The sequence below is a fragment of the Dama dama genome, chromosome 5 (assembly GCF_033118175.1).
Source record: "Dama dama isolate Ldn47 chromosome 5, ASM3311817v1, whole genome shotgun sequence".
NCBI lineage: Eukaryota > Metazoa > Chordata > Mammalia > Artiodactyla > Cervidae > Dama > Dama dama.
In genome coordinates, this window is record NC_083685.1 from 80,653,529 (window position 1) to 80,673,884 (window position 20,356).

Here is a 20,356-nt window from a genome sequence, read left to right on the forward strand (position 1 = left end):
AAATTAGTTTTTCCACATTGAATAAGCTCACAAAAATCTAACTAGAATGGCATTGCCTAAATAGAGCTTTCTATACTGATAGAAATTTTCTACATTTGTACTGTCTGATACAATAGTCAATAGCCACATGTGACTGTTGAGTACTTGAAATGTGGTTAGTATACCCGAGTAACTGAATTTTAAATTTTATTTCATTTTATTTATTTATTTATTGCCATACCATGCAGCATGGGGGAATCTTAGTTCCCCCACCAGGGGTGGAACCCACGCCCCCTGTAATAAAACAGCAGAATTCTTAAGCACTGGGCCACCAGGGAAGTCCCCTATTTCATCTTAATTTAAATAGCCCCATGTGGCCAGTGGCTGCCATGTTGGACTGTACAAATAGAACCTCATGTTCAGACTTTTTAAATTATAAGTAACAGAGACCAGTTTACACTAGCTTAAGGGGAAAGAAGACATTTATTTTTATCATTAACTCTCTAGAATATGGTGGATCTGATATTAAACATTATGGGATCCTTGGGAACATAAAAGGACTCTTGCTTTATTCCATTGTTCTGCTTCTCTTGGGTCCTACCTTCTTTTACTATAGATGAATTTTGCGTATGTGGCAGGAATATGATCACTGACAACTATTAATTCACATCCTGCCTGCACTGTGACCCCTGCCTGCACTGTGACCTTACTTACGAAAGGTTCTAGAGAAAGGCACTGATTGGCTAGACTTGGGTCATGTGTCCACTTTGAACTATTCATGTGGATAAAGGGACAGGCTATTACAATTGGCCAGACCTAGGTCATTTGCCTACTTGTGAGAGCAAGCGGGGAGAAGGTCCTGTTTTTGACAGCCCAATCAGAACAATTCGGAATGTAGGAGATGCGATTTTCCTAAGGAAGGAAGGGTGCTGGTTAGATAAAAACTATAGCTAAATTTTTGTGTATTAACATAATTAATTTTTATAGTTCAGTTCTGTAGTCTGAGTCCAAACTCTTTGAGTTATCAATACTAGAAATCCATCTGAAAATAGTTTGAGAAGTTTATAAGAATAATTTATTGCTTTCTCATAACTAAAAAGTCTAGAGGTTATATGCCTTCAAACAACTGATTCCAGTTGCTCAAGCAATAATTTGTCTGTCTCTTATTTCCATTTCTTTGTTCCATTTTCATCGTGTTAGCTTTGTTCTCAAGTATATCTTCTTCACATAAAAATGGACCTATGATAAGTTCAAAAGTACAGGATCCGTTTTAGGCAACATCTCCTGTGGTCCATATTTTTATGCTTAAAAGGTTATGTGCTTTCTCTGTGGCTGGGAGACAAAGCCAAATGATTAACAGTCCCATCAGAATGACCCAGAGCTCCATCTGAGTTATAAGGCATAGTAAAAAGACAGTAAGAATAGAATACAGAGCCGACAAAATGATAACATATTTTTTCTTTTTTTTTAATATTCCCATTCCCGTGCTGCTTTTCACACGAGCCTGTATTTTAAAAAGTTTTAGAACTTGGACTTAAATTACTTTTTTTGATATGCTTCTTTGTTTTGCTTTGCTGTACAATAAGGATGAAATAAAGGATCTTTCACAATTTTGTTATTCACGAGTTAGTGGAATTGAAGCTTCGGGTGGAAGGGAAAATTTTATAATAGTTATATAGTATGTCATCTAAGTAATTAGAGCAAATGGAACTAAGGGAAGAATAAAATAGCCCTCAGAAAATAAAAAGAATGATTAAAAATCCTCTTCTGATTTTTCATGACTCAGTTTTTCTTTGAATTGATTTAATTGCATTGATATAATTCTTCAACCCATTACTGAATTAGCATGCATTTCCCTTGCCTATCCATATTATTTACAGCCTCTGAAAAATTCAATGATGATATCATAGCAAAACTTTATTTATTTTTAATTTATTTATTTTAATTGCAATGATGATATCATAGCAAAACTTTATTTATTTATTTTTTAATTTATTTATTTTAATTGGAGGCTAATTACTTTACAAAATTGTAAGCAAAACTTTAGAAACAATCTCAATATCCAGTAGTAAGGTCTAGAGAAGGAAAAATTTTTTTCTTCTATTCTTTTAGTTTCTCATCTGGACTCTGTAACAAAAAAGATTAACACGAGGAAAACAGAAGTTTATTAATGTGTATGTGTCATGGAGGAAGATCAGGGCATGGTTAGAACTTGAGTTTATATAGCATCTTAAACAAGCAAACAGAATCCAGTAAATTTTCAGAAAAGTGACAAGACAAAGGAAAAAAGGACTTTGAATGTCTAGAGTGGCAAATGGTGGGAAGGTAAATATGGGGGGTTGATGGAAGATAAAGACTAGTCAGTAGTTTGTCATGTAGGGTCCTTTGGTGCTGATAGGGGTCTCGGGTTGTTGTTTATTTTTTACACAGTTTAGTCTTGTTTTTAGGCAGATGGGGGATGGGCATAGAGGACCTTTCTTATACCTGCCTCTTCTCAATTGCCTTCACTTCAAAATATTCCTTATGCCAAAATGGCATATTTTGGAGTGGCAGATTTTGTTATCCTTCAAGGAGAATGGTTAAATTTTAAACCCTTAAATATATTTAAAATAATAACTGCAGGATAGAATCCATGGATTCTATCAATGTAAATGTCATGGTTATGATATCATACTACAGTTTTGCTAAAGTTACCATTGGGGAATCTGGATAAACCCTGTACAAATCTCTATATTGTTTCTTAAAACTACATTTGAATCTACAGTTATCTCAAAAAGTATAATGGAAAACTTTTAATCATAATCATAAGTGCAGTATATTAACATTTATTTTTACTTATGTGAAAAGATCAAGTTAAAACTTGAAGGGACACGATATTATAACATCATTAGATTATGTATAGGAAAAAAGAGAGAAAGTACATCAAATGGTCTCAATGGTTATATCTAAATTGTTGGATTTTTAGATGATTTTTCTTTTCTTCTTTATACTTTGCCTCATTTTGTAAATGTCCTGTTATGACTGCATACTCTTAACTTTTCTAATCATAAAAAAAGTGATCTTTTAAAAATACATTTAAAAATCTTGCTTCCTCAGCATGCCAATGTGAAGGAAAAGATAACCGAATTCCATTACTGAAGGAAGTTTTTGAGGCCTTTCCTAACACTCCCATTAACATCGATATCAAAGTCAACAACAATTTGCTGATTAAGAAGGTACTTAAGGCATTGCCTCCTCTGAGCGTGTTGCAATCTGATTTCACAAACTAAATACGGCTAGAGTAGGTGCCTGCGTAGATTGACAGTGTTCAAGGAAATGTGATACTCTAGGGACCAGCATTGTTTTAAATACTACCTTGGTAGAAGAGATCACTCGACTGTAGGAAAGCCTGTTTTCAGAGTGACTTGTCATGTCTCAGTCATGGATAAGCGTGAGCTCCTGTGAACCCCATTACATAAATGGCTGTGGCATTTATGTAATTAATTACTTCTTCCAGTTTCACTTGTTTCATTTGTACTTAGTTTATGTCCAGTTACTAAACAGTTGTATTCTATTAGATAAATCATACAGTGGTAAATGTAATTTCTTATACTTTATGAAATAATCTGAATTTAATTATCAGTTCTTTTAAAATTTTATACTAAGCACTGGCAGATAGTTGTAATCCATTTTATAAGTAAAATCATGTAAGTGGGTTTACAAATAGTCACATGAATAAAATTTTGAATTTTCACATATAGGTTTCAGAATTGGTCAAGCAGTACAGACGAGAACACATAACAGTGTGGGGTAACGCCAGCTATGAAATTGTAGAAAAGTGCTACAAAGAGGTAAGCTTCAAAAATGATACAGAATGAAAAAAAAAGATACAGAATGATCTGTCTTTGTTGTTGTTGTATGTCTTTAAAATTTAAGTAATTACAGTAATAATTTTTTTAAAATATCTTATTTCATAGCCTTGATACAAAGACAGATAGTATTGGATGGAAGCAGCTAACCAGAAGTTTACTAATAGACATAATGAATTTATAGATAATAGATTTAGTAGATAATGGACCTTGCAATTAAGTTCACTGTGATTGGACTGGCTCACAGAATTATTATTTTCACATGATAATATTAGTTGTTTGCCAACATGTTATTCATTTTATTATGTATATATATATGACTTTTAGTGTCTGGTTTTTGTTAGGTAATCAAAATTTTTTTGCATAATTTTGAATGAAGAAAAGTATTGAGTCCTTCAACTTTACAACTCAAGCTTTTCTTTACATTACTTCCCAGATAGAGTTAAATCATGGTTATCAGGTTCAATTCAGTTCAGTTCAGTTCAGTCGCTCAGTCGTGTCTGAATCTTTGCGACCCCATGAACTACAGCCCGCCAGGCCTCCCTGTCCATCACCAACTCCCAGAGTTTACTCAAACTCATGTCCATTGAGTTGGTGATGCCATCTAACCATCTCATCCTCTGTCATCCCCTTCTCCTTCAATCTTTCCCAGCATCAGGGTCTTTTCAGATGAGTCAGCTCTTCGCATCAGGTGGCCAAAGTATTGGAGTTACAGCTTCAACATCAGTCCTTCCAATGAATATTCAGGACTGATTTCCTTTAGGATGGACAGTATGAAAAGATTATCAGGTAGCATATTGAATTACAGCCATCCACAAATTGAAATCTTTCTGTTTGAAAAAAATATATCTATAAAAATTGGATATATTTTGAAATGGTACACTAAGCCTCTACAAGCAAATTTAGCTCATAGTCAGCTAAGAGGATTTGAAATGCAAAGAGTTAAAAAATCTTAAGCATTAAAGATTCTCTTTCAGAATACAAGTGATGATGCAGAAGGAATATCATGACACAAGTTGCAATTCTAAAATACAAAGAATTCTTTTTAAAAGGCCTTTCTTCCTGGCAAAGAAGGAAAGCATAGATCCAAAATCAGCACCAGTATAATTAAAAGTACAATCAAAAGTAATGAGGCTCTAATTAAGGCAAGTGATAAGTTTTATCTGTGTACAAAAGGACAGAACAGAATAATCAATGGGCTGAGTGACTTCAGATCCCCAAGAATATAGAACTGAGACAAAAGCAAGATAATATACTGGAGGCTTCATGACCTGCTGATCTTTGTGTGTGTGTGTTAGTTGCCTGGTCGTATCTGACTCTTTGCGACCCTATGGACTGTTAACTGGCCAGGCTCCTCTGTCCATGGGTTTCTCAAGGCAAGAATACTGGAGTGGGTTGCTTTTGCCTTCTCCAGGGGATCTTCCCGACCCAGGGACTGAACCTGGGTCTCCTGTATGGAAGACAGATTCTTTACCATCTGAGCCACCAAGGAAGCCCCTTTTTACATCATTCAATTTTTTTTTTCCAAATTAAAAATAGTGATAATAGCAAATGCTGGAGAAGATGAGGAGAAACTGATCTCACATGCATTGCTGGTGGGAATGTAAAATAAAATAGCCACTCTTAATTAAATGAGTAGTTTCTTAGAAAACCAAACATACATTTAGCATATTAATCAGCAATCTTACTCTTGGGCATTTATCTCAGTAAAGTGAAAATGGTGCGCATGAAATTAATTATTCACTCAATTAAGGAGGTAGCAGGAGGGAGTTCTCTGTCATGATAGAGCAGTTCTGTGTCTTGACTGGGGGTGATTACACATACCTATACATGGATTACAGCTGCATCTAACTATACACATGCACAAATGAACACAAGTTTTAAAAACGGTGAAAACTGAGTAAGGTCGACAGTCTAACAGTAACATATCACTGTCAATTCCTGGTTTTGATACATCTGGTTACAGATGGGGCAGCTGCGTTAAGAATAAATGGGACTCTAGTATATTCTTACAACCTCCTGTGAGTTTAAATAACATGTTCACTTTTGGCCGAGAATCACAGAACTTTCCCCTAGATTGATGTATTTTTCTAGACATCTCTGGCCTTCTGTCATTTTAGAATGTAAAAACTCCCAAGATTTCAGCAGCAATTTTCAAACACCTAAGGAAGAATGTCTCAACAGTAATTGTCATTTGTGCTATGAACTTGCTTATATAATTCATGCATCTTTTATAATTCTTAAATTATGATGTATAAGAATTTCATATTAGCTCTTTACTTCCCAGATGCTAGAGGCTGGAAATATAAAAAAATGGGAGGAAGGTGGAATGAATGGGGAGATTGGGACTGACATATATATGCTACTATGTATAAGATAGGTAACTAAGAAGAACCTGCTCTAGGGCACAGGAACTCTGCTCAGTGCTCTGTGATGACCTAAATGGGAAAGAAATCTAAAAAAGAGGGGACGGAGACTTCCCTGGTGGTAGTCCAGCGGCTAGGACACCATGCTCCCACTGCAGGGGGTCTGGGTTTAGTCTCTGGTCAGAGAACTAGATCCCGCATGCCACAAAAATCACCCCCTGTATCGCAGCTAAGTAGCCAGTAAACAGGTCTATATTTTTAAGTGACTGAATGTTAAATAAAATATGTTTTTTCATGATTTTTTTCAATATATTACTTTTATACAGAAACATTCATATGTATTAAAGTTTTTGTTTGTTTTAAAGATAGACATGGGGGATCTGGGGGAGGGGAATATGGGGATTTGTTTAGTATAGAGTTTCAGTTTTGCGAGATGAAAATGTGAATATTTGCAACACTATTAACATATATCTGTATCATATCTTATTTAAAATATATATATATATATATGTATAGTTATTGAATATGTATAAGGTTACTGAATATTTCATATCATTATTTCTTTATCTTGTTCCATTAAATTTGATATGTTTAATCTCTGGTGAGAAAGACTACTACCGACAGACAGGACTGGTGCTACAGAAGCAGAGAGTGGAGAGTGGGGAAACTTGAATATCGGTTTATACTGTAGGACTCCAGGATAGATCCTGACCTATTTGTCAAGGACCAGTCATTTCTAAGTGTAGTGTGTTTGGAAGTGGATGTTGATGATTTAGGGAATACTTTAAACAGATGTCAAGATACAGTCTTGGGGAATCTTGAAGGTTGTGAAATAATCCTCTGATATTGTTTGTGTCTTTTAGAATTCGGAAATTGCTATACTCTTCAGTTTACAACGTGTTCTGCTCATTCTTGGCCTGTTCTTCACTGGCCTCTTGCCCTTTGTGCCCATTCGAGAACAGTTTTTTGAAATCCCAATGCCTTCTATCATATTGAAGTAAGTGATTACCTTGTTTTCATTAGTTAGCGATTACTGGAAAACTAAGACAAAGACTTAGAAAGATTGAAGGTGGGAGGAGAAGGGGACAACAGAGGATGAGATGGTTGGATGGCATCACTGACTCAGTGTCCATCACCAACTCCCAGAACTTGCTCCAACTCGTGTCGATTGAGTCAGTGATGCCAGTCCAACCATCTCATCCTCTGTCGTCCCCTTCTCCTCCCGCCTTCAACCTTTCCCAGCATCAGGGTCTTTTCAGCTGAGTTAGTTTGTCTCATCAGGTGGCCAAAGTATTGGAACTTCAGCTTCAGCATCAGTCCTTCCAATGAATATTCAGGGCTGATTTCCCGTAGATTGACTGGTTTAATCTCCTCGTAGTCCAGGGGATTCTCAGATACTCATATTTGTGTAACTTCTCTACTGGGTATAAAGCCTTGTTTTTCACACACTAATTTACTGTTAATACAAAGATTAAAATGTATAAAACACTTGGAGCATTGCCTGGCAAATAATAAGCACTCAATAAATGATAGCTTTTATCATTAAATTATCTTTATCATTTTTATATAACAAAGATCTTCATCTCACAATCCCACACCCTTAGAATGTCATTCCTAGCTGTAAATTTCCCTGGAGCTTCTGGGGAGATCATTTAAATGTGGTTTCATCTGCATGAGAACTTTTTTCATCCCCACAGAACTATAAAAAATCAAGCTGAGCATGCAGCAGTCATTAGAAAATATCAGTAAGAAAGAGAAGTTGGTCAGCACTCTTGTCCTCAGCATCTGTGTTTCACGCTTGTCTTCCAGTTTGAGTTTGTTAGTTATGTGTGTGCTTATTTTATCTATTCCCAATTATAATAGTGTTTATTAGCAATTTCTGTAGCTGTTCCTCAGACGAAACAACAGAAATCGCTTCTTGTCTACAAATAAACTATTTTCATTTGCTAAATTAAAATAATTCCTAGCCATTTATCCCTAAAGTACTTCGCTTTCCTCTGGTCTAGAATGGACTGTTGTGCTCTCGAGATCATCTCCAGGTGTTCCTTTTAGAAGGAAATGTTATTAAATTACAGATGTGAACAGATTTCATAGAACTAATTTTTTTCTTTAAAAAGTGATTATGGATTCAGACACTGGTAGAATATTGTGTTTGTATTTATTTTTAATGAAAGAGAGTGGATACTTCCTAAGGCAGTGTAATAGTTTGTGTTTAATGAGGTAATTACTGTTTCAAGTTTTTAAGTTCTTGGGATTCCTGAAAATGCAATTGGGACTTTCTACCTCGGGTAGAATTAGGAGAATAGAAGGAGTTTATTTAGAAAGCTTCAAATAAAAACTGAATTCAGAGAAAAAATTAAGGACTCCCTTAGTGGTCCAGTAATTAGAAATCCATCTGCCAAGGCAGGGGACATGGATTTGATCACTGGTGGGGGAAGATTCCACATTCCAAGGAGCAGCTAAGCCCATGAACCACAACTGCTGGGCCCACATGTCATAACTGCTGAAGCCCTGCGCTCTGCGACAAGAGAAGCCACTGCAATGAGAAGCCTGTGCACCGCAACTAGAGAGTAGTCCCTGCTTGTGACAACTGGAGAAAGCCTGTGCATAGCAATGAAGACTCAGCACAGCCAAAAATTTAAAGACAAATTAAAAAATAAATAACAAAATAAATTTTTTTTTTAATGAATTTAAGTGTGGAGACTCAGGTAATCCTAAGAGTATAGACAAGAGGAGTTAGAAAGGAAACAAGAATCAAGATCTGGGGAGAATGAAAATCACTGTGCAGTTTAACTTTGAAAGAAGCTGAGCAATCTTCACAGTAGAGAGACTAACTAGTCAGAGAAGTCTCTGGGCATAGCCCAAAGTTAATGATACAGGTGGTGCTCTCAACATCAAAGAGATTGAAGGAACTCATTGTAGGTCTGAAAGTCAAGTGTACTCTTTCAGTAGGAAAGATGTCTTAAAAGGATGGGCCTAGGTCTTCAAATATTGAAAGTGAAAGGAAAAAATATTTTTAGAGTTTTCTTTTTAATCCCATTTTTACCCTAAATATCTTTTAATACATAGTAAAGTTTGGCTGTGTGTTTACATCTACTGCATACAAAATTACAGCAGACAAGGCAAGAGAAAGGCCTCACAAGAGAAACATGGGTTCTGGGTACTCGGGATCTTTTGAAAGATAACTTTTAAATTTTCAAGCAAAAAGTTAGCTTGAAATCATGAAAATAGAGAATCCAAATGGGCTTTGTTCTAATTTAATTTTGTCCTTTCCCAAATTTTAAGATAGGACACTGAAAGATGAACTCTCCAGGTCGGTAGGTACCCAATATGCCACTGGAGATCAGTGGAGAAATAACTCCAGAAAGAATGAAGAAACGGAGCCAAAGCAAAAACAACATCCAGTTGTGGATGTGACTGGTGATGGAAGCAAGGTCTGATGCTGTAAAAAGCAATATTGCATAGGAACCTGGAATGTTAGGTCCATGAATCAAGGCAAATTGGAAGTGGTCAAACAGGAGATGGCAAGAGTGAACGTCGACATTTTAGGACTCATTGAACTAAAATGGACTGGAATGGGTGACTTTAACTCAGATGCAGCCATGAAATTAAAAGACGCTTGCTCCTTAGAAGAAAAGTTATGACCAACCTAGACAGTATATTAAAAAGCAGAGACATTACTTTATCAACAAAGGTCTGTCTAGTCAAGGCTATGGTTTTTCCAGTGGTCATGTATGGATGTGAGAGTTGGACTATAAAGAAAGCTGAGCGCAGAAGAATTGATGCTTTTGAACTGTGGTGTTGGAGAAGACTCTTGAGAGTCCCTTGGACTGCAAGGAGATCAACCAGTCCATCCTAAAGGAGATCAGTCCTGAGTGTTCATTGGAAGGACTGATGTTGAAGCTGAAACTCTAGTCCTTTGGCCACGTGATGTGAAGAGCTGACTCATTGGAAAAGACCCTGATGCTGGGAAAGATTGAAGCCAGGAAGAGAAAGGGACGACAGAGGATGAGATGGTTGGATGGCATCACCAGCACGATGGACATGAGTTTGAGTAAACTCCGGGAGTTGATGATGGACAGGGAAGCCTGGAGTGCCGCAGTCCATGGGGTCGCAGAGTCAGACACGACTAAGCCACTGAACTGAACTGAGGCATATACCAAGTACAATCAAGGCAATGATTTTTCCCTTGAGCTTGTTTTATCACACTGATATATTCCTGTGATTCTAATTTAAATTTTATTTTCCCTCAGGCTGAAAGAACCACACACCATGTCCAGAAGTCAGAAGTTTCTCATCTGGCTTTCTGATATGTAAGAATTTTAGTTTCTTGATATACAGATTATTGTTTTAACTCTTAAATATGATGCTTATAATCTAGAGCAGACTTTCTACGTGTAATTTGTAACAATGATGAGTTGAACATCAACTATACAAATGAATGTGTATGAATCATTTAGAACTAGCTTAATTACTAGTCACAAAACCTTAAGAGGAATTGGGAGATAATCTCGTCAAACTCAGGAGAAAACTGAGCACTTGGCTACCCAAAGTTAAATGATTTACTTGGCGTGTCAGTAGCAGACCTGGGATATATACCCATCCCCTGCCACTTACTCACTGTTTCCACTAGCCTGCAGACAAAAGCATGGTGAAAAGAAGCATGTAAAGCAGTAAAACATACGTGTAAAACATATGTAAGAGTGTACATTGACTAATGGCACATATCTAAGGAAAATCTACACTGAGACTTAACAGCAGAGTGGAAGCCCCACCTGTACAGTGGGCATCTACCTCAGAGAAAATTCCTTAAATTCTAAGACATGTTGAGTGTAATTTTAGGTAAAACCTACCTCTATTTTGCTTTAAAATGGAACCTTGGGGACTTCCCTGATGGTCCAGTGGCTAAGACTCCATGCTCCATTGCAACACAGAGGGAATGAGTTCATGTCTGGTCAGGGAACTAGATCCCACATGCCGCAATTAAGAGTTCACAACTGAAAAAAAAAATCCTCATTTCTTCAAATGCAGAAAAGATCAGAAAGGTGGGCCTTTATCTACTAGCCTTTGAGTTTTAAGAATATCAGAGTCCCTTTGATTTTTCAAGCTTATTTGTGAACATGAGCTGTGAGTGGTAAATTTCATAAAGTGCTTAGTACACACACACACACACACACACACACACACAAAATCCTACATGCCATAACTAAGACCTAACACAGCCAAAGAAAGAAAGAAAAGAAAATGGAACCTTGAATGCCTTGAATGCTTAAATAATAGTCATGAATCACAACCTATTTTCCTTAGCTCCTGTTTCAGAGTTTGAAAACTAGTTTTGTCTTTTCTCTGTGCCACAGGGTTTATTCTTTTTTTGTTTTATTCCTGATGTCATTTGTAGTTTTTAAGGATGCTTTTTTTTTTTTTTGGCCCTGCCACATGGCTTGCAGGATCTTAGTTCCCCAACCAGGGATTGAACTTATGGCCCCTAACCACTGGACCACCAGGAAATTCCCAAGGATGCATTTTAGCTGGTGTTAAATGCATATGATTTTTCATTTCTGCTGCTTAATCATTCTAATAGACTAAACAGAACAGAAATAATATGTATAACTTTTCAGTACAAAAAGCTTCCATCTTGCTCAAGTGACTTGTATTCTAAAAGTTCACTTTTTAAGTTACTTGGAACTGAAAAAAAAAACTTTTTTTTCTTTATAAAAGATTGTGTAATTAATGAACATTACGTTTCTAAGATAACTCGCAAAAGACTAATTCATTTTGTAAATGGATTGTGACATTATAGAATTTGACCCAAGTTCACTGCCTTATTTTGATTTGGAAAGTTAGGAACACAGACTCCCTAGTTCTTTCTCACTCTCAGTATGGCACCAGCAGGAAAAGTGAGAAAGCCTCCATTGAGCTGCTTCAGGAAGAATGGCAGCAAAGAGTAGAAAGGAGATCCAGCAGTTAAGATATAAACGCATCACAACAGCTATTACTGCTTGAGTCCACCCCTTGCTTATATCGCTGAAACATCGGGATTAAATCTAAGTTCAGTTCAGTTCAGTTCAGTCGCTCAGTTGTGTCTGACTCTTTGCAACCCCAGAACTGCAGCACGCCAGGCCTCCCTGTCCATGACCAACTCCCAGAGTTTACTCAAACTCATGTCCATCGAGTCGGTGATGCCATCCAACCATCTTTTTTTTTTTTCCGGTTTTAAAACTTTTTATTTGCATATTAAAAAAATTGTGCATTCCAATAATTAAAATCATTTGAACAACAACAAAAAAATGGCACTCTGATTAAACTGCATTTTACAGCCCGCAGAACACCTTGGACCAGCTTTTTACTCTAGATTTCACTGTCGTCCCACCCAGCTTCCTCCTTCACCAACATGCAAGTTCTTTTCCTTCCCTGCCAGCCACATAGGCAGATGGGAGAGGCAGGCACGGCCTACGTTGTCAGTAGTTCTCCATTCTTTGATGTGAAAAGGGGTAGCACAGTCATTTAAACTCGATCCAATCTCTTTGCATCTTACAAAGTTAAACAGCTAAAAGAAGTAAAATAAGAAGACAATGCTTGTGGAATGTACAGTGCATACTGGCGGCGCAGGCTTCGTTACGACTCACCTGCTTGCTTCTCCTGTTCAATCGTTTCTTTCAAAGGCAGTGGGTTTTTCTCTTGCATTTCCGTTTTCTTCAATTTCGACTTATTGAACTTCTCAATCTCCGCCATATCAGGCTTGTCAGACATTGTTGCAGAGGGCGCGGAGCAAGCTGCGAGCGAGTGAAGTCTGGTCTGCGCTGTGGCCGCCGCTGAGTGCCGCCATCCAACCATCTTATCCTCTGTCGTCCCCTTCTCCTCCTGCCCTCAATTTTTCCCAGCATCAGAGTCTTTTCCAGTGAGTCAGCTTTTTGCATCAGGTGACCAAAGGACTGGAGTTTCAGCTTCAAAATTAGTCTTACCACTGAACACCCAGGACTGATCTCCCCTAGGATGGACTGGTTGGATCTCCTTGCAGTCCAAGGGACTCTCAAGAGTCTTCTCTAACACCACAGTTCAAAAGCATCAATTCTTCTGCGCTCAGCTTTCTTTATAGTCCAACTCTCACATCCATACATGACCACTGGAAAAACCACAGCCTTGACTAGACAGACCTTTGTTGACAAAGTAATATCTCTGCTTTTTAATATGCTGTCAAGGTTGGTCATAACCTTCCTTCCAAGAAGTAAGCATCTTTTAATTTCATGGCTGCAGTCACCATCTGCAGTGATTTTGGAGCCCAAAAAAATAAAGTCAGCCACTGTTTCCATTGTTTCCCCATCTCTTTGCCATGAAGTGATGGAACCGGATGCCATGATCTTAGTTTTCTGAATATTGAGCTTTAAGCCAACTTTTTCACACTCCTCTTTCACTTTCATCAAGAGGCTCTTTAGTTCTTCTTCACTTTCTGCCATAAGGGTGGTGTCATCTGCGTATCTGAGGTTATTGATATTTCTCCGGGCAATCTTGATTCCAGCTTGTGTTTCCTCCAGCCCAGCGTTTCTCATGATGTACTCTGCATAGAAGTTAAATAAGAAGGGTGACAGTATACAGCCTTGATGTACTCCTTTTCCTGTTTGGAACCAATCTGTTGTTCCATGTCCAGTTCTGACTGTTGCTTCCTGACCTGCATACAGGTTTCTCAAGAGGCAGGTCAGGTGGTCTGGTATTCCCATCTCTTTCAGAATTTTCCACAGTTTATTGTGATCCACACAGTCAAAGGCTTTGGCATAGTCAATAAAGCAGAAATAGATGTTTTTCTGAAACTCTCTCGCTTTTTCGATGATCCAGCAGATGTTGGCAATTTGATCTCTTGTTCCTCTGCCTTTTCTAAAACCAGCTTAAATATATGAAGTTCAAGGTTCATGTATTGCTGAAGCCTGGCTTGGAGAATTTTGAGCATTACTTTACTAGCGTGTGAGATGAGTGCAATTGTGTGGTAGTTTGAGCATTCTTTGGCATTGCCTTTCTTTAGGATTGGAATGAAAACTGACCTGTTCCAGTCCTGTCTTCACTGCTGAGTTCTCCAAATTTGCTGGCATATTGAGTGCAGCCCTTTCACAGCATCATCTTTCAGGATTTGAAATAGCTCAACTGGAATTCCATCACATCCACTAGCTTTGTTTGTAGTGATGCTTCCTAAGGCCCACTTGACTTCAGATTCCAGGGTGTCTGGCTCTAGGTGAGTGATCACACCACTGTGATTATCTGGGTCATGAAGAACTTTTTTGTACAGTTCTTCTGTGTATTCTTGCCACCTCTTTTTAATATCTTCTGCTTCTGTTATGTCCCTGCCATTTCTGTCCTTTATTGAGCCCGTCTTTGCATGAAATGTTCCCTTGGTATCTCTAGTTATCTTGAAGAGATCTCTAGTCTTTCCCATTCTATTGTTTTCCTCTGTTTCTTTGCACTGATCACTGAGGAAGGCTTTCTTATCTCTCCTTGCTATTCTTTAGAACTCTGCATTCAAATGGGAATATCTTTCCTTTTCTCCTTTGCTTTTCGTTTCCCTTCTTTTCCCAGCTATTTGTAAGGCCTCCTCAGATAGCCATTTTGCCTTTTTGCATTTCTTTTTCTTGGGGATGGTCTTGATTCCTGTCTCCCGTACAATGTCACGAACCTCCATCCATAGTTCATCAGGCACTCTGTCTGTCAGTTCAAGTCCCTTAAATCTATTTCTCACTTCCACTGTATAGTCATAAGGGATTTGATATAGGTCATACCAGAATGGTGTAGTGGTTTTCTCCACTTTCTTCGATTTCAGTCTGAATTTGGCAACAAGGAGTTCATGATCTGAGCCACGGTCAGCTCCCAGTCTTGTTTTTGCTGACTATGTAGAGCTTCTCCATCTTTCACTGCAAAGAATATGATCAGTCTGATTTTGGTGTTGACCATCTGGCGATGTCCATGTGTAGAGTCTTCTCTTGTGCTTTTGGAAGAGGGTGTTTGTTCTGAGCAGTGCATTCTCTTGACATAACTCTATTAGCCTTTGCCCTGCTTCATTCTATACTCCAAGGCCAAATTTGCCTGTTACTCCAGGTGTTTCTTGACTTCCTACTTTTGCATTCCAGTCCCCTTAATGAAAAGGACATCTTTTTTGGGTGTTAGTTCTAGAAGGCCTTGTAGGTTTTCATAGAACTGTTCAACTTCAGCTTCTTCAGCTTTACTGGTCAGGGTATAGGCTTGAATTACCGTGATATTGAATGGTTTGCCTTGGAAACGAACAGAGATCATTCTGTCATTTTTGAGATTGTATCCAAGTACTGCATTTCGGACTCTTGTTGACCATGATGGCTACTGCATTTCTTCTAAGGGATTCCTGCCCACAGTAGTAGATATAATGGTCATTTGAGTTAAATTCACCCATTCCAGTCCATTTTAGTTTGCTGATTCCTAGAATGTTGATGTTCACTCTTGCCATCTCCTGTTTGACCACTTCCAATTTGCCTTGATTCATGGACCTAACATTCCAGGTTCCTATGCAATATTGCTCTTTACAGCATCGTACCTTGCTTCTATCACCAGTCCCATCCACAACTGGGTATTGTTTTTGCTTTGGCTGCATCCCTTCATTCTTTCTGGAGTTATTTCTCCACTGATCTCCAGTAGCATAGTGGGCACCTACTGACCTGGGGAGTTCATCTTTCAGTGTCCTATCTTTTTGCCTTTTCAAGCTGTTCATGGGGTTCTCAAGGGAAGAATACTGAAGTGGTTTGCCATTCCCTTCTCCAGTGGACCACATTCTGTCAGACCTCTCCACCGTAGGGATTAGAAGCTCTAAACTGACTGAATTAGAATTGAGGACTAATTTTAGTCGGTCCTTAGGACTAAGGAGTACCTAAATCTTTTATGCTTTTCTTTTCTAGTTTACTAATGAGAAAAGCTTTGTTTGACCACCTCACTGCCCGAGGCATTCAGGTAAGTTTTTGTAATGATGCATTTTAGAAAGAGCATAGTTTACCAGTTCAACACAAGTTGAAAGGGCAGTAACACACTACAATATTGTAAAGTAATTAGCCTCTAACTAATAAAAATAATTGGGAAAAATAAATAAAATAAAAGTAAATATTGTTGTTTAGTCAAAAAACAAAAAAAATTAAAAAATAAATGTGCTAAATTTTCCCAGTGAACATGGAGAAAGTGCTGGAGGGTACGTGGGAAGTTTTAGGAGCAGAGAAAAGGTTTGAACTTGCAATTAGCAGTGATGGTCAAACTTTTTCTGTTAAAGTCCAGATGATAGTGTCACACCTGTGGGCCGTGCAATCTCTGTTACAACTTCTCAACATTTTATTGCAAAAGTGACCATAGATAATAAAATGAATAATAGGTATGTAAAAAAAAAATAAAATAAAGGGCAGTAACTTCTAACTGACTTGATTTGGTCGTAACTCTGCTGCTTTTACTGGTTCTCATATATGTAGCCTACCAGGCTCCTCTGTCAATGGGGTTCTCCAGGCAAGAATACTGGAGTGGGTTGCCATTTCCTTCTCCAGTTTCACTTTCACTATATGAAGCCCTTAAGCTCTGCCTTATAGTTAGCAAGATGGTATTGGTTTTTCAGTAGCTAGAGTTCACCTATAGGTAGGTGAGGAGAACTGAAGCCAGAGGGTGGGATAGTCATATTTAGTGAGCAAAGTGGAATTTGTTTAAAGGGCTCAATGATTTCTTAAAATTGCAGAGTTTTTTGTTTTTGGCTTTTATTTGCTGTTGCTGCTTCCTTCCTTGTTTCTTTCTTTCTTTTTTTTGCAGCATTTATTCTGAGGCCATAAGTTATTTGTTTCTTCAGTTTTTTTCCCGGGTATCTTTTTCTTCTGTACAAGCTCCTCTTCTGGTTTAGGAACGATCATCTGTTCTTTTTCAGTAAGGATCATCTCAGTGGGGCAGGGAGAGCTCATGTTTGGGTTGATCTGACCATGACCTCTGTAAGTCCTACCCACACATTGGGAGCCTTGCTCACCAGGATGTGCTCAGTGATCAGAGAATCTACATCTAGAATCTGCATCTAAGCCTATAAGTTCAGCATGACTCTGCATTTTTGAGCATGTGCAGTAAAAATTCAGCACTCTTTTTGGGCCACTGACCCAGTGTCCAGCCCCACTGTTTGGCCTGTGCATACCTAGCACCTCCACCATTGTGATGATGGAATGGCACGCATGTTGCTTCTGTAAAGTGACATCCTTCAAATACTTGGTGGTTTTTCAGATATGCATACCCTTAATGGCCTGGGCAGTTTCACAAGTGTTCTTAAAGGGAGCGTGACGATTTGAACCTCTTGATTTACATGATTTTGTGGCGTTTTCTGGGTTGAGTGAATAGCAGACCATTTTTAGAGGTCACCTCAGACCACTTACCAGAAAAACTTTAAATTGCAGGTTATTAAAAGGTTGTTTCTAAGTGTACTGAGATTGTAATGGATGCATGCTAACATAAAGATAATTTGCTGTTTTAACATTTCTTCTCATACGTCTCATTTTTCTAATTTCCAGGTGTACATTTGGGTATTAAATGAAGAACAGGAATACAAAAGAGCCTTTGATTTGGGAGCAACTGGGGTGATGACAGACTATCCAACAAAGCTTAAGGATTTTTTACATAATTTTTCAGAATAGAGAAGGAGGTAGTCAGAAGCATTCAAAGAAAACATGGAAAGACCTAAGAAAAAATTTTTTCATTATTTCCCCAAGCCATTTCCAGAATGGTAAAAGGTTTAATCAGTTAAGTGTTTATTACCTCATTTTTAAGCCTGTCTGAGAATGTAGAAACTATATATTGTATATTTATTTTAAACAATATTGCATATTTTACATTTGTAAATTGTTTAGAAAGATAATTGTTTATGAGATGTAAGTAGAAGATTATTGATCAAGATTTCTGTATTTGATGCAGTATTCTACTATCATAAGTAATTCTGAAATCAAAGGCTGTTGGATAAATTTGACGTTAGCCTTCACTGGGATAAGATCAACTAATTAGTAAGACAGAATTAATGAAGGTCATTACAGCTATTCAAGTTGTCTCATTATTTCTAGGTACACCTTAGTTAAAGGGGAAAAATATTGTGGAAAGAGAGCTTGGAAAGCAGTGATGTAATTATCTGACAAGTTGTACATTGTTAACAGAGGCAGGCTCAAAGAAATACCTGAAAGTTTGTTACATGATCAGAAATAAAATCTGTAGACTGAATTTGAATTTCTTGGTTGCTGTCATTAATAGGGACATTCTATTTGGAGTCTTTTTCAGGTGTGTAACTATTGCTGCTATATTTCTTTTTTTTGGTAAAAATTAAAATTGGACTTCATAATTGTAAATTAAGACAAGATGCTAACAGTCACATTTTTGTTTCCTCTAGTGAAATGTACATTTTCCATTGTTAGCAATGACCAACTGTCTGGGCCTACATCTAGATTTTAAATAACATCTTGAGTCCTAATAATCATAACAAACTGATGAAAGTGCATATCATTGTGTCTAATACTTATGAACCATCTGCTCCTAATCTTTAAGAATTTATTCTTCTGAGTATTAAATGGGAACAGAATTTCCCAAAGCATTAGGCATCACTTTCTCAGATTTTCTAATGTGACTTCATGTAAATCCGTTTATCATCTTTTTGACTTATTTTCATTATCTCTTTGGAAGGTAAATATATCCTGGAACAATAAGCATCTTGGACCTAGATTACACCTCTTATTTGGACTTTGCCAGCTAACAGTTATGAAGGCTAATCATACTCTCCCACCTATCCCTGGATGACATAAGTAACATTTGTTTTTTTGTTTAAACTGAAATAAAAATTTCAAGAACAAAAGAATTCATTGGTGTTTTCTTTTCTGCCATTGTAATTCGAAATATGCTTTATAATTTTTTTCCAGAATTTAATGAGGTATAAATTGATAATATAAGTAAACACACCTGAGACTTCTCTCTCATATGAGAAAAATAAAATGCACTTTTATGGTAAATTGCCTCTTGGCATTTGAATAAATAACTTGGGCAGGTAATCCATTAAATCTGTCATTTTCACTTTCACTTATATAACTTATGATTATAGTTGCTAGAGATGCTTTTGATCATCATTGATATAATTCTTTTTCACAGTTTCCCCATTCCAAGTTTGCTTTGTTGTGGTTCAGTTATGATGCAGTTCATATTATAGGACCAGCATATATTTTGTGTCAATCAGTAAAAGAGAAAGTACCCACTATAGTAAAGATGTTTAGAAAATCATGTTTTAAAAGTTTGATGATTTTATAGTCAAGGTGACTTCAATTCACTTAATAAAAGTATAGTATCTATAACAACAGAGTTCACATTTGTCATCAGATAACATCTGAATATTGCTTTTCTGATAGGGGCATCACATTTTAAAAGATATTAAATATCTTTTCATAATGAGACATGCTGCTAGGCATGGCACACAGCAGGATGGGAAGGCTAGAGAAGTGGTCAAAAGATGTAATTAGAAAAAGAAAAAAGATGTAATTAGATCCTTTTGCTGGGATAAAGGTGGCACTAGATTTGATACACCCTGCTGTAGGTCTAGTCCAGCGTACCAGTAGAATTCTAAATACATGCCGGTGGACAACAGTTGGCAGGTTGGTTTGAGGGAATTTTAATTTGAAGTAGCAAGATCTTCTCTGTAGGACTAGGTCTGAGGCATGTTATCAGGTAAAACAGGTCACAAGTTAGCAGAACTAGGATCCAGAGCTTGGGAAAAAACCTCATTTAATAGAACTGAAAGGACAGAGGATAACATTTTGGACTAATTACGGTGTTAGTTGGTACTGAGTACCAGAGCTGTTCAACCTCTCCTTTCTGGCCAGGACAGGCTCTAAAAATTGGGGTGGGGCCCTGGCTATAGATGGCCATCTAGTCACCACAACTGCAGAGATAAAATCGCTGCAGTGGGTTAAGAAAAGACAACATAAAATATAAATTGTAGTGTGTTGCCCTAAACGTCCAGGAGCAAGCAACAAGAATGAGAGCTGAACACGAAATCTGGTGCAATGGGTCAGGGGACCTGCAGCCTCTACTGGACTGAGGTGCAGAGTCCACTCTGAGTCCAGCTATTACTCCTGATTGCAGACTGCAAAACTTTCTTCAATCTATCTTTCCCAAGACACT

The 20,356-nt window shown here is 37.5% G+C and overlaps 2 protein-coding genes across 4 annotated transcripts in view; one reads left to right on the top strand and one right to left on the bottom strand.

Moving 5' to 3' along the window:
- The window catches only part of GDPD1 (glycerophosphodiester phosphodiesterase domain containing 1), a 52,723-nt gene extending 33,711 nt beyond the window's left edge, over positions 1-19,012 (top strand). Inside the window, exons 5-11 of one of the 3 annotated variants that reach the window (XM_061142656.1) lie at positions 3,076-3,194; positions 3,720-3,809; positions 7,057-7,190; positions 10,447-10,506; positions 16,099-16,150; positions 17,837-17,946; positions 18,872-19,012. In XM_061142656.1, coding sequence (XP_060998639.1) covers positions 3,076-3,194; positions 3,720-3,809; positions 7,057-7,190; positions 10,447-10,506; positions 16,099-16,150; positions 17,837-17,946; positions 18,872-18,875 — 569 coding nt within the window. In that variant the 3' untranslated portion in view covers positions 18,876-19,012. Of the gene's footprint in view, positions 1-3,075; positions 3,195-3,719; positions 3,810-7,056; positions 7,191-10,446; positions 10,507-16,098; positions 16,151-17,718; positions 18,422-18,871 lie in introns of those variants that run through there. The other 2 variants (XM_061142654.1, XM_061142655.1) reach the window with 2 other exon arrangements.
- Positions 12,386-13,657, bottom strand: LOC133055868 (thymosin beta-4-like). Its single transcript, XM_061140953.1, has one exon. It carries the CDS (start codon positions 13,025-13,027, stop codon positions 12,809-12,811), a length of 219 nt encoding a protein of 72 aa, XP_060996936.1. The 5' UTR covers positions 13,028-13,657; the 3' UTR covers positions 12,386-12,808.
- Positions 19,013-20,356: the final 1,344 nt, after the last annotated feature.

Bases quoted from the DNA above. Each gene is read 5' to 3' on its own strand.
- LOC133055868 (XM_061140953.1), bottom strand. From the start codon at position 13,027: ATGGTTGGATGGCGGCACTCAGCGGCGGCCACAGCGCAGACCAGACTT.